The sequence below is a fragment of the Trichosurus vulpecula genome, chromosome 5, assembly GCF_011100635.1.
Source record: "Trichosurus vulpecula isolate mTriVul1 chromosome 5, mTriVul1.pri, whole genome shotgun sequence".
Classification (NCBI taxonomy): domain Eukaryota; kingdom Metazoa; phylum Chordata; class Mammalia; order Diprotodontia; family Phalangeridae; genus Trichosurus; species Trichosurus vulpecula.
The window spans coordinates 266,738,334-266,752,172 of record NC_050577.1 but is presented as its reverse complement, the minus strand read 5'-3'; the positions used below and the strand labels follow the sequence as shown (position 1 = coordinate 266,752,172).

The window sequence follows — 13,839 nt, the reverse complement described above, 5'->3', positions numbered from 1 at the left end:
TAACATTGCACACACACACACACACACACACACACACACCCACACCCTCACCCTCCCTTCTACTTCACAAAGTAAAGTGGAGTTGGAATGGAAATGTTCCCAGAATAGGGAGATAGTGTCACTTGGGGTGTGAGAAACCTAGGGTTTGGCAATCTGTGGACTGTGAGGTATATAGCATGAGGGTCTAGAGATTCTCTGAAGTTGTGGTTAGGCAAGGAGTCTAGGTCTGAGCTCCCTTGATCTGATGTGATTTTGAGAGTGTCTAGTGACTGAAATCCATGGGCTCTGAAAAAGAGCTTGGAAATAACTAGGCTAAGAGAGGAGGTGGCCATAACTACCATAAAATGATTTAAATCTAGAAGGAACCTTAAGAGGCATCTGATTGGACCCCCATTTTACAGGTGAGAGAATTGAGGCCCAAAGAGATTCAGTGCTCAATCACCCGGGTATTAAGCTAAGACTTGAACACAAGTCCTCTGCCTACCGATTTCGGCTACAAGACACTGCCTCCTTTAGGAAAAGGATAACAGAAGAGTGGGACGGTGTCCTCCCAGCCCCTCAGCTCTTCTTCCTATCTCCTGTCCTTCAGGGTCAGGGAAAGGTGAAATTGGAAAGGGACGTCATTGGATGATCTAGAAATAAGAAAAAAATGGGGAGGAGAATTGAAGAATTTACTAAGGTCGGGGGCTTGGCCTGTGAGAATGAATAATAACGTCACGGAGATTATCGTGGCCAACAGAAAGATCGGGGGAATCTAGTTGTTGGGGAGCAGTAAGCCAGCTGGGTCCCTGACATGGGCTGGGGAATGGGGAGAGAACTGGGGGGTGGGGGCGAGTCCCGCTAGGCTGAAGGGCGGGAGCTAGAGGCCGTGTCGTCAGTCTTTGGGCGGCCCTCTGGAGGCAAAGCCCGCCCCGCCCGGCTCCCCAAACCCAGCTCGGGCTCCAGCTCGGGCTCCTAGCTCCAGCTCCGGCGCCGCAGCACTCTCCCGCGCAGCCCCGGTCTCCTTAAGGTAAACTCCATAAACCCCTCATTAACTCCCCTACTCTCCTCATCTCCAGGGGGAGGGCCCGAGAGTAAAGGCCTGCGGGGTGTCTCCTATTAGTACGGCGGGAACAGTCAGAAAAAAAACCCATAGGACTGGAAAGAATCGTAGGCTGGGGAGGGGAGGAGGGGGAAGAGGCGGGGGGGGGGGGAGGATTGAAGACTGGGGATATTGGGGGGAAGGGAGTGGAGGATCAGCCCTGGGTGGGGAGCAGAAGTGGATGGCTGGGAGGAGTGAACCTAGGCACCTGGCTTCCTCGGAGGGAAGAACAGTGGTGGCTCCTGGAGTTCCAGGGGTGGGAGTAGGGACTAATTGACCTCTCCCTCCCAGATCTAAGTCCGATTTTACTCTCTCTGCCTTCAGGCAGTCCACCATCTCACCTCATCCTCCTCCCCCCTGCCGCATTTATAGTTCTCCTGAGTCCATATTCCATTTGTTACTCTTTTTATAGGGGAGAATTAACTTGGTAGGCAAATCATGCCACCCTTAACCCCAACTTTTATTCCAACGTTCCCTGAGGGTGAAGTGATTTAGAAATCCTTAATCTATATCTCCGCCTCCGGGTTACCCAATTGGCTTCTGGGGAAGACCAAAACATAAGCCCACTGAGTGGCCTAGGGACTCGAGTGGAAGTGCCTGATCGTCAACCCAGGTGGCCTAGCTCCCAGCTATCCTTTTCCAACGTTCCCTTCTGCAAGACTGACTTCTGAGCTCAAAGCCTCCATGGCCTTGGGAGCCTCCCTTAAAGGCTAAGCTATATTGTTTCATAATAACAATCTGTTTCAAACTTCTTGAATTTTTTTAAGGAAAAATACTAAATGTCAAAATGTTTTGAACATGGCATTGATTTCTTTCAATACCAGTAGCCCTAGGCAAAAGAAGAGTTAAAATAAGAGTCGAAACATAGAGGCAGTGTAATAGAGTAGAGAAAACACTGGACGTGGAGTCAGAAAACATGGGTTCTAGTCTCTCCGCTAACCAGCTAGAAGATCTAGAAGACGTATGACCTTGAACACAAGTCACTTAACCTCAATGCCCCAGTTTTCTCACGTCTAAGTGAGAAGAGGAGTTGGACTGAATGATATCTAAATTCTCTTGCATCTATGATTGACTGACTCTTTTCCTTACTATGCTGAACCTGGAGAGCCTGGGGAAGGGGGAGGGGAGGGGAGGGAAGGATGAGTCACAGAATGAGGAGGGCAGCAGACATGCCCTGCCCCTACCCAGGCTTTTGCTTGGACTAGCCCAGCTTACAATTAATCAGGAGAGTGTAACCAGGCAGGGCCAGAGGAACCCATGTACCCAAATTCCTAAACTCTTTTGTTGCCATTGACTGATTCTTACCAGATCCAGGACTGACAACTCCCAGTCTCTACAAGCACATTATCTTATGCCTCTCCTATTCTCTCCCCACCCCCACCCCCCCAAAAAAACCCTCCAGGGTTTTCTGGATATTCTGGTGCCTCAACTAGCTCCTACCAGGGGTGGGGAACCTGTATCAAAAGGGCCACATGGGGCCTTCTAGGTCCTTGGGTGTGGCCTTTTGACTGAGTCCAAGTTTTATGGAACAAATCCTTTTATTAAGAGGATTTGTTCTGTGAAGTTTGGATTCAGTCAAAGGGCCACAGTTGGGGACCTAGAGGGCTACATGTGGCCTTGAGGCCGAAGGTTCCGCACCGCTGTTAGACACTTCCAGTTCCAGGGACTAGTTCTGTCCCACCAGAAGGGGTGGGTCCCTCTGCATAGGGGAAACTGGAAAAGATTGTCTGGGAGCTGGGGTGCCTAGATTATGGACCTTGGTTTTAGCAAGTGTGGGCAGGTAGATGCATGAGTCTCTTGTCCACTCAGTGGGCTGTCCTACCTTCTCATTCTTCCTTGACATAGGTTTTGGTCTTTCCCAGCTTGCCAGTTGGGTACCCTTGGGAGACAGATTTGGATTGAGTTTTTCTAGATCCTTTCACCCTCTGGCAACATTGGAAGTAGTTATTAGAGATTAAGGGTGGTGAGGAGCATAGTTGGGGGATCGAAGAAAGGGTTCTTAAGTTATGGAGAGTTATGGAGAAGTTTAGAATGGTCTTCTTCTGTGCTGTGTTGGGGAGTGATAATGTGCTGGGATTTCCTGGAGTTTAATTCTTCCTAAGTTAAATAGCTCCCCTTTCCCACTCTCCTGGCACCATACATACCTTTCTACCCTTTTGCCTCAGTTTCATCTTCTAACTGAGACACCTTTGGATCCTGGAACAAAAAAGAAAAGGGTAAGAAAGAAACTGCCTGTCCTTTGCTCCCTTTCCCTGACACTTCCCCCTGTCCCTCTCTCCAGATGGCACTTCTTGGATATGCAGGGGAAAATGTGGGAGAAAACACTGGGTGGACAGAAATAGAGCCTTATATCTGTGCTCAGAGTAGAGGAAGGAGGGTTGATGTTTATGGAAGGGAAGCTCATTAACCGAACCAGACCTTATTATCTATGACATTATGTCTTGTTAGTTACTGATAGCCATTAGATCTAATGGAAACAGTGGCTCCAAGACTGGGTGTACCATGGTCCCTGTTGAGAATAGCCCTTTTTCTTCACAGCAGCAGGAGGCTCTGGGACAGTCCTAGTGCTCCCAAAGAGCCTCTGAGTGCTTCAATTCCAGACATAGAGGGGGTAGGGAGGACCCAGGAGACCCAGGCTGGGAGATACAAGCTGAGGTTGAGAATAGAAAAACTCTAGGGAAAGGCTAGGTTGGAGTAGGAGGGGGAAGCAGAGAGGTGAATGAGCACAAATTTCTGGCTACCACAGGAAGGAAAAGAGCCAGGGTCACCCCTGCAGATTTCAACTGCCTTCCTGGGGAGATGTCCCCTCCTTCCCTTACCAAACTGTCCTTAAGACAAGAGAAGAAGGTCCCAGAAACTTCCCTTCAGGGATCCTTTAGGAGGAAATGAAATCTAGTCCCCTATGTCTCCTGCCTTTTAGGCAGTCTAATTCAATTCGATAAGTATTTCTTTTGCTCCAGGCACCCAGCTGGGCACCAGAGATACAATAACAAAAAAAGCAAACAGACTGTGCCCTCAGTTTACTCCTTTCCTTTTCTCTAGTGCCAAGTCTAAAGTGGGGAGGCTAAGACTAGGGGTTCCAGAGATGTGTTCAGCCAGGGAAGGATAAGGCCTCCCACCCATCTCCACGGCTCCCTACCTCCTTTTTCGTAAAGTTCGGGGAAGCTAGTTACACGCCTCCCTTTCCTACCTACTCAGGGTCCAATGTCTTCTCCCTCTGCAGTAGCCAAGTGTAGATCAGTGGGTGGGATGGGGGGCAGAACCTCATACACCTCATGATTCAGGGGTGCTTGAGGTAGTTGCCCTGCTGGTAGCCCTGCAGCCAAGGCTGAACTTGGAACAGAGAGCAGCAGGTGGTGGGGTGGGGTGGGGTTGGAAGGTGGAGCTAGATGGAGGTGTGGGTAGGCGTCCATTGCCATTGTAAGAACCAGGGAGAGACCCCTCTTCAGGAGAAACACCAGACTGGGGGATATACCAGAAGGATGGGAGAGACCAGAGACAGAGAAATAGCTAAACAGAGAGAGGTGGGGGTAGAGGGAGGAGCAGAGGAATGGTTTCTCCCAGCAGGCCAGGGAGAGGTAGAGAGGGAGGGAAAGAGATACAAGTACCAACACCACCACCACCCTGCATCTCACCCTTGGCTAACTCATACTATTGTGCATCTTTCCTTCAGTATCCCCCTTCCCAACTTCTACTCCACACCCCTCCATAGGAAGTTCAACCTTCAATTCTTCTGCCAACTTAGGAAGCAGGTGGAAAGATGTTGAAGAACTGGGGCCCCTTAAGCCCCAAGGACTTTGCCCAACTACAGGAATATATGGATTGTGAGTCTTCTGTACCCTCCCCATTCCCAGGATCCCCTACATGACCTCCATTTCCAAAGATGCCTTTTTCCTCAGGACACCCCTTCCCAGCCTGGCCCTCAATCTTCCAAGTAACCTTGAGCTGTCTTATGCCATAATCAGGATATGGGGCAGGAAGCGAATGACTGGGGTTTCAAATAATTGATCCCTTACTCTGTGCTTCAAAACTTTCTATAATTGCCTATTTCGTGTGTGTGTGTGTGTGTGTGTGTGTGTGTGTGTGTGTGTCTCTTTCTCTGTATCTCTGTCACTTTGAGTAGCAGAGTTTATTTCTTTATGGACTGTCCTTTTGAATGTTACTTCCCCTTCATGGGTCTCACTTTCCTTATCTATAAAGTGAAGTGGTTGGACTAGATTTTCTTTAAGGTGCCCTCCACCTCCAAAGGTCTACAAATCCATGATTTTAGGGCAGATCTGTATATTGAGGATGAGAGGAGATCCTGCCCTGAATGTACCTATTCCCTCCCCCAGATTCAACCAAGAAAGTCAGTGATGTTCTAGTGATGTTCAATGAAGATGGAGAATTGGCTCAGTATCTCCAGGGAGATGTGAGAGGCATCTGCAAAACCTTTTCCCTGCTCCCAGCCCCTCCCCAGTGGAATTCCTGATATTCTTCAAGACCCCCACTTCCAGGGATCACTTCTTATTCTCCCTATTTTACGCCCTTCCCTCCCAGAATCCTACATCTTACTGTCTCTTCCTCTGGGGCCCTCATTTCCCATAGAACTTCACAACGTCATTCCCAGACTTTTCTTTGACTCCCATAACATTAAGGGTGGAAAGATGAGGAATAGCTTGTTGAGTGAAGAAACCCATTCTTGACACAGGTGATCATGGCTCACCCTAAGACGCCCCCAAGGTTTCCCTTTGCCCCTAGCTCATCATTCCTTTCCTGGGGTAATTCCCATTCCTATACTAGTCCATAGGGTATGAAGGCTTTCAGCTCTTCCTGAAAGCCTACCTGGAGGTGAATAATGTCCCCCCACAACTGAGCCAAGCACTTTTTGGATCCTTCCAGACAATGGAGTCTCAGAAACAGGGTGATGAACAAGGTATGGAACTAGGAGTTAGCAAGTGCTGAGCCTTAGAAGCAAGATCAAATCCACATGGGGTCTGGACTAATTCAGTTGATAGTCTTTGCTCAGTCTGTTTGGAGAAGGGAGGGGTGATTTAGACTGTTATATGACTGGAGAGGGCAAAGGTAATGGAGGGGAATCACTAGCTCGATCAGAGGAAAGCCCTGACCTTGCTGAACTATCCTCAACCAGAAGTATCCCTGATCTGTCTCAGTGACGTCTCCTGCTACTTCTCCTTACTGGAGGGTGGACGGCCAGAAGACAAGCTAGAGTGTGAGTCATCAGAGCAAGAGAACTATTGGGGGGAGGGTTAGGGTAAGGGGGAAAGTTGGGGGAGAAGGTATTTCCAGCCATCCTCCCCCCGCTCTTCCAGGATTCCTAGTCACTGATGCATCCATAGGAAGAGGTGGAACCCCCAGGAATGGGCTTCAGGTCCCTCTTACCACTCCCCTGTTTCCCCTAGCTTTCTCTTAAATAGCCCTTTCCTGGCATAATACATAGCTTACTCTTATCATTAGTTATACGTTCATAAATGTATTGGCTCCCACAGGAGACTTTCTGAAGGCAGAGTTTATGTCTCTCTTACCTCTTTATCCCCCAGAACAGAACTCTTCAATCAGGGGGGTTTAGGGCAGGATATGGGAATGGCCTCCACAAACTGACCCTAGCTCCGCCCCCCACCCAATTCACAGTTACCTTCAAGCTATATGATACAGACAGAAATGGACTCCTGGACAGCTCAGTGAGTTCTGAAGACTGGGAAAGGGGGTGGGATGTGGGTGATGGATATATTTTTGTCTCTGTTCTCCCTTCCTTGAGCATCCATCCTTTGCTGGATCCCCAGGTGCAGATGATGCCAGGGAAAGAAGTTGAGTTTTCTGGGCAGGGTGGTGGAGTGGGTTGGGCTCCCAGAGAAAGGACATAAGGGGCATGGGACAAGAAGTAAGAGTTATTCTGACTCAACATCCCCTCCTACCCTAGTCCCTCTGATACCACAAGTTTCCAAAGGCAGATGAGACTATGGGGGAGGCAGACCTAGAGGTGGGGACTTCAGTATTTTGGACCCTGAAAAGGGGCTTAAGGGAAAATCAGCACCTAATACAGGAGATGAGAGATTTGATCCTGGCTCTCTCTAGGAAGTGGACAGAATTATTACCCAGATGATGCGAGTGGCAAGATATCTGGATTGGGATGTGACTGAGCTGAGACCAGTAAGGCAGTTATTTCTTTCCCCATGCCTCTCTGCCCTATCCTTGTATACTGTCTCCTATCACTTTCCCGTGGACTTTGTACCTGTTTTAGCCTTCCCTCTGTTGAGTTGGGTTGGGCCATGCTCCTCAAGTTGGGAATTTAATCAGTAGGGCCTCGTATACATGAAATCTTTTTTTTTTCTTGGCCCCTTTCTCCGATATTCAGATTCTACAGGAGATGATGAAAGAGATTGACTATGATGGCAGTGGTACAGTCTCTCTGGCTGAGTGGGTACGGGGTGGATCCACCACTGTGCCTTTGCTGGTGCTGTTGGGACTAGAGGTGGTGAGTCAAGGAGGAAGGGAATATGAACTTCCATTTTTCTTCTTCCATCTCAAAGCTCTGCTGGGGAGGATTATGATTACTGGCCAAGGAAGTGGAACTGGGGGAAGGGCTTAGGTGCCCCTCATCCAGACTACTTGTGGTATCCTCCCCAGAGCTTGAAGGATGATGGTCAGCACATGTGGCGGCTGAAGCAATTTTCCCGTCCAGCTTATTGCAATGTGTGTGAGACAATGCTGCTCGGAATAACCAAGCGGGGATTGTCTTGTACCTGTGAGTATATTGAGGAACACGGTGAGAGACAATCTTTGAGTGATGGAGAGCACAAAGAGTTGTGCTTGCGATGAGTGAGTAACCCCAAAAGAGAGCCCAGAGCATGGGTTGGGGGCTCCAACCAAGGCTAAGAGCTTTCCCTCTTCTCTCTTTTTTTCTATCTCCCAGTTTGTAAATTCACAGTCCATGAGCGCTGTGCCAAAAAGGCCTCACCCTGTAAAGTCAGCACCTATGCCAAGTCCAAGAAAGACACTGGTGTGAGTGACCCCTAACTTCAATTTTCAGTGTTTTCATTATCCCTCCTCTGCCGCTTCTCTGGATTTCTCTGGGGATAAGGGTAATTCCTCCTCCCCTTCCTAGGAAGCAGGAGTAACCTAACCCAGATGTTATTCAGGTCCCTTGAGCCATCAGATAATTCCCCACTCTCTCAAGGCCCAGACACATGTGTGGGTTCGTGGAGGCTGTGACTCTGGGCGCTGTGACTGTTGCCAAAAGAAGATCCGGAATTTCCAAAGCCTGACAGGACTGCATTGTGTGTGGTGCCATCTCCAGGTCAGGAACAGACCATTTCCTCTAAACCTCCCAAATCCTCCCATCCATCTTGGATTCTCAACTTCTTGTCCCCAGGCTCCCTCCTTAAGTAACCTTTTCCCTTAGTCTCCCTCTGAAGACCTTTGCTACTATAGTATCCCCTGGACTCCTACTTTGTGGGCTAAAGTCCCTCTCAATCTCCAAATACTCTCCTATCTCTTTTCTTCTCCCTGAGTTGGGAGGTCATAATGGTAATTCTCCCATTCGTGGTTCCTCTTACACCCTAGATCCATGAGGACTGCCTGTCTGCCATGAGCCCTGAATGTAACTGTGGCCAGCTTCGTGACCACATCCTGCCTCCCTCTGCCATCTATCCTTGCATCTTGGTGAGCACTTGAACTTGGGAAAAGAGGAGAGATATAGTGGAAAGAGAACCTATAGAACCTCCCCAAAACCCTGTAAAGACCCTGCCCTAGACTTTCCACAAACTTCATAGCTCTCCTAGAGAGTACCTGTAGATCTCAGAGAGAACATATCACTCTTGCCCATTTTTTTAGGGTTCAGACCAGACTGATACCTATCTGTGGCTGAGAAATAGTGAAGGCCCCACAAAGTGGACTCAGCAGGGACAAAAATACTCATACACAAAATTCAGCCTTCCTCCCTTCTGTTTACCTCTGCCTCTGAACAGGACCGCCAGAACTTGAGCTCCAGGAATGTCGACGAATTACAGCATTTGGTCCCTGATGGGCAGGCCCTGCGGGTACAGGCAGCAGTGCCCGGGCATCATGGTGGGGGAAGGCTTGGGGTACTAGAATGGATAGACCCTGAACTGGGGGGATAAAGTTGGGGAAAATCCAGGGAATACAACCTGGCCCCCAGATCCTCATCCCTACTAGTAGTAGGCAAAGGGGAAGGGGGGAAAGAAGGCATCTTGGAGTGAAGTCCCAGAACCTGCCTTCTGCCTCTTCCTCCCCATCAAGTGTTTCGTAAATCTTGAAGTTCTCTATAAATGTGAATTATTGTTATCCTTATTAATCTTTGGGACCCAATTTGGCTCTACATAATATCCGTCCCCTATTTTTATTGCTTCTCCTCAACAGATTATCCCAATCCCCAACACCCACCCACTTCTCGTCTTTGTGAATCCCAAGAGTGGTGGGAAGCAAGGGGAGAGGTAAGTGGAAATAAGGAGGGAGACAGATTCATAGTTTGGAAATGCTGCTAAAAGAAAGGTGGATGGAGTCTTCCCAGGGATTAGATTAGAGAAGGGGAACGGGGCAGGTTGAAAAGTATTCCAGGAGAGGACAGGAAAAATGATTCTATGAACCTCATCGTCTCCGCCCCTTACAAATCTAGGGTGCTTCGAAAGTTCCAGTACCTACTGAACCCACGACAGGTTTACAACCTTGCAAAGGGTGGTCCTGAACCAGGGTGAGTATAGGAATATTTTTGAGTTTAGTCTAAATGTCTATGTGTTGTGTGATGAGGAGCAGGGATAAATGTGTGGGAAGGCTGGGGTACCTGTGCTGAGACTGAGGATCTGGAATTCAGAATAGAACCTCTAGAACTGCCTCTAGAACCATCTTCTTTTCTCCTGCCTCTATACCTTTAAACACACAAATTGATACCTTTTCCTGTGTTATGGGGATATCCAAAGAAGATCCTTTGTTTCCTCACTTGTCAACAAGCCCCACTTAAAGTCTGTTTTCTTTATACAATTTCAGATTCTTCCCTTTCTCTGCCATCAGTCTAACTTTGGTTCTCCTTGTTATGAACAAAACCCTAGAGTGGGGTGGTGGAGGAGGGGATCAGCCAGAAAAAAATTTCATTGAGTCTAGGGGGTCAAGGAATTAGGGTCTTCCAATCTAATTTACCATCATGACCCCCTCTTCCTTTCCTCTGTCTCAGGCTCAAGTTCTTCAAGGACCTCCCAGATTTCCGAGTGCTAGTATGTGGGGGGGATGGCACAGTAGGCTGGATCCTGGATGCCATTGGTCAGTATTAGGGGAGAAACATAGAGGTCTGAGGGCCAGGGGAGTGGTGGCCTTCCTGGGTTGACTCTCCACTCCTGTCTCTCCTATGCCCAGACAAGGCCAGCTTCCCCAATCCACCGCCAGTAGCTGTGCTTCCCCTAGGCACAGGGAATGACCTAGCTCGATGCCTAAGATGGGGAGGAGGTGAGTGCCATGAATGGGAGTGGGGAAGAGGTGGTAGTAAAAAGAGCCTAGGAAGCTGAGAGGACCTTGACCATGGGGGTGTGGATGAGCAGGTAGTATCTTACAAGAGAATAAGACTACAATCAAGAAACATGGGGAGCTAGATTTTAAAAGGCTAGAGGAGTCACTCTTCTGTTAATTGCTCTCTGGCCCACGTGAACCACCCTTCTCAGGGTTTGCAGAGATAAGGAGGTGTTGGAGATGAGAGTGACTCCAATAGAGAAACTACTAGATTTGAGAAGAGAAATACCAGAGCCAGGCTAAAGACTTGAGGGAAAGAAATAGGAGGGAGCTGGAATATGATAAGCAGAGAAAACCTTTCCCATCCTCACCTGCCATGACACCACATCTGTGTACACATGCACATCATGGGCCATGAGCTCCTGAAGAATCAAGGTGAGATGTTCCCTGGTAATTGGCTGAACCTGAAGGCCTATGACATTCCTGTTCAATTGCCTCTCCCCTCCCGTCTCCTCTCCTCCCTCTAGGTTATGACGGGGAGAACCTGGGGAAGATACTCAAGGACCTGGAGTTAAGTGCCACAGTGTATATGGATCGATGGTCTGTGGAGGTGATTCCTCTGGATCCTAAGGAGAAGAGTGATCCAGTCCCCTACCACATCATCAATAATTATTTCTCCATTGGTGTGGTCAGTGGACTTTGCTCTTTTTTTGGAAGAGAGGGGTCAGAGAATAAGGGGGTGCTCAAATCATCGTGAATGAAGGATACAGAAAGGGAACAAGAAGTCTGAGAGAAATTCTCAAGCTCATTGAAATAGTACAGGGAATAAGACTGTGGTTTCATAGACACTTGAGTTACTGGAATCATTGGTACTCAAAATCTAGGCCATTGTGCAGTCACCTCCTCTTCCCTTCCCTGCTGCTACCAGCAGCAGATAAATAGGAATGTCCCTAGATGTGGTTTATTTGGATACTGAGCTAGTTGGAGGGGGGGTGGGGATGGCCTTTGCTGATTAAAAAGATGTTGGGACTTGTCAAAGACCTTCTGCCTTCCTCACCCAGGATGCTTCTATTGCTCACCGATTTCATGTCATGAGGGAGAAATATCCTGAGAAGTTCAACAGCAGGTGAGGGAGGTCTGGGAATATTGGGAATGGGGTAGGTAGACAGAGTAATGGAGGGGGCCAGGCTTGGTTACTGTCTGTGTGCATGGGCCAAACAAGGCAGTAGATTCACTAAGTGGACACCCTCTCACCTCCAAGCTTCCCTTGTACCTCTTAAGACTGGAGATGGAGCGCTCTCTTGCCTCCTCTGCCCCCTCGCCCTCTCACAGGGCGTATGTAACCTGGCCTATGTAACCTGCCCCCTCCCCCCTGGGCCTGGGGCGTGGGGCTGAGGCAGGATGAAGAACAAGCTATGGTACTTGGAATTCGCCACATCTGAGTCCATCTTCTCCACATGCAAAAAGCTGGAAGAGTCTGTTTCAGTGGAGGTGAGATTAAGACACTTTCCAAACATGGCCTGGCCCTCACACCCAAAAGATATACCCTAACCCTCCTGCCTTCTTTCACTTTCTGATACACCCCAATTCTCTAACTTCCAAATGCCACACATTGTCCAGACTCTGTTATATTTCCCCCAGGCTCTCAAGCCCCTGCCCTTCCCCCAGTCTTCCAACCAAACTCTCCCAACCCCACCCCACCAACAAGGTACCCAGTACCCAAGGCATAGGGTGGAATGGTGCCCAGTCATGGGAAAGGATTGGAGAAGGGAACAGGGGCCTTGGGGAGAAGCACAGCTACCTCTGTTACTCTCTTTGGGGGGTGGGAACATGAGCTCCAGAGTTCTGTCTTTCATTTACCTACCCCAGATCTGTGGGACACCTTTGAAACTGAGTGACCTATCCTTAGAAGGCATTGCAGTGCTAAATATTCCCAGCATGCATGGAGGCTCCAACCTCTGGGGAGACAAAAAGCGACCCACCAAAGACACTCAGGATTTGGAGAATGCCTCTGTGCCTCCTGAAGCGATCACCAACCCTGAAGCCCTGAAAACCTGTGTACAAGGTGAAAGGACCTTGGGAAGGTTATGGGTCACTTGGCCAAATTGGGGATGGAGTTGACTGGCCCTTTTAATGGTGGGAGCAGGGCAGGGAATACTCTGTTTTTTTCCTATGCTTGCGGCTCAACTTTCCCCAGATCTGAGTGACAAGCGACTGGAGGTAGTAGGACTAGAAGGAGCAATTGAGATGGGTCAGATATACACCAGGCTGAAGAATGCTGGACATCGGATTGCTAAATGCTCCCAAATTACTTTTCGGTAAGGAAGACCCAGGGCTTAGTGGCAGGAGGGAATGGGAGGGATGCAGGCAATACAGAGGGAACATGAGAATGGAATGATTCCAAGTGCTCAGAGACCCTTCTCTGGTGAGATAGAGCCCGAAGTCCCTGAAGGCAAATTGGGGGAAATCTGTATGTTGGGTCATATCTTCTCCCTGCCCTCCCCTCCATTTGATATCTGCTCTGGGCTTCACAGGACTAGAAAAGCCCTCCCCATGCAGATCGACGGGGAACCCTGGATGCAGGCACCGTGTACTGTGAGTTCTTCCCCAAACCTAATTCCATAAGATTCTCTAGTCCGTGACTTACACCCCAGTGTCTTGATCTTGTACATAGCAGACATGTTCCCTGAGTCTTCTCTGAGCTCCCAACCCAAATCATTTCTTCCCAAGCCCCTTGCTGCACTATTTCTAACATGAGCAGTTTTCTAATGAGCCAGGTAGGCCACATATGTACCCAGACTCCGCAGAATTTCCCTGGAGCTCTCATTGCCTGATCCCTTAGCCTACCAGCTCCCTTTGCTATGAACCTGGGCTCTTTATCTTTCAGATCCAGATCACCCACAAGAATCAGATGCCCATGCTTATGGGCCCTCCACGCTCCTCCAACTTCTTCAATCTTTGGTCCTGAGGAGAGAGCCCCTCAGCTCCTATCCTCCATTTTCCTGGGTTCTCCCTCTATATCTGCGCTACCGCCCCTGCTCCTCCCTTGGTGAGCTTAGGTGGGCTTTCTTCCCCTCACAGTATTTATTGTCCCACTCTGCTTCCTTTCCTGACCAACACACACATTGAAAGTGCCTCATCCAAATAAAGTGGTTTGGTTTTTCACTACACCATCTTGTGTTAATTGAGGAAGTAAGAGGTTTGTTCTCCTCCAGTTCTGCACTCCCACTCTGCTTTGGGTTGTTGATAGACAAGAAGAGATCCAGTGTTGTGTTCAAAGTGTTTAATCCAGGTAATGGCAG

At 48.9% G+C, this 13,839-nt stretch overlaps 1 protein-coding gene across 6 annotated transcripts; it reads left to right on the top strand.

Annotated features, from left to right (window-relative positions):
• The first annotated feature begins 883 nt into the window (after positions 1-883).
• Positions 884-13,707, top strand: DGKA (diacylglycerol kinase alpha). 6 transcript variants are annotated; one of them, XM_036759937.1, is made up of 25 exons: positions 884-1,009; positions 3,247-3,297; positions 4,827-4,905; positions 5,416-5,492; positions 5,864-5,996; positions 6,213-6,293; positions 6,713-6,762; positions 7,157-7,231; positions 7,437-7,556; positions 7,709-7,826; positions 7,995-8,083; positions 8,259-8,378; positions 8,645-8,743; positions 9,049-9,120; positions 9,461-9,534; positions 9,717-9,791; positions 10,269-10,354; positions 10,448-10,537; positions 11,065-11,225; positions 11,599-11,663; positions 11,938-12,028; positions 12,407-12,602; positions 12,735-12,855; positions 13,072-13,132; positions 13,425-13,707. In XM_036759937.1, exons 3-25 carry the CDS (start codon positions 4,842-4,844, stop codon positions 13,503-13,505), a joined length of 2,199 nt encoding a protein of 732 aa, XP_036615832.1. In that variant the 5' UTR covers positions 884-1,009; positions 3,247-3,297; positions 4,827-4,841; the 3' UTR covers positions 13,506-13,707. The 6 variants fall into 6 exon arrangements, with proteins under 6 accessions (XP_036615832.1, XP_036615829.1, XP_036615833.1 ...); XM_036759934.1 differs by having other exon boundaries at positions 922-1,009; positions 4,755-4,905; XM_036759938.1 differs by lacking the exon at positions 3,247-3,297 and having other exon boundaries at positions 959-1,009.
• Positions 13,708-13,839: the final 132 nt, after the last annotated feature.

What these genes read in the sequence shown, in the direction of transcription:
- DGKA (XM_036759937.1), top strand. Translation starts at nt 4,842, where the DNA reads ATGTTGAAGAACTGGGGCCCCTTAAGCCCCAAGGACTTTGCCCAACTA. An exon ending in GCCAGAAGACAAGCTAGAGT is followed by an intron (nt 6,294 to 6,712) that starts GTGAGTCATCAG and finishes CCCAATTCACAG; the next exon opens with TTACCTTCAAGCTATATGAT. An exon ending in AAGGGTGGTCCTGAACCAGG is followed by an intron (nt 9,792 to 10,268) that starts GTGAGTATAGGA and finishes CCTCTGTCTCAG; the next exon opens with GCTCAAGTTCTTCAAGGACC.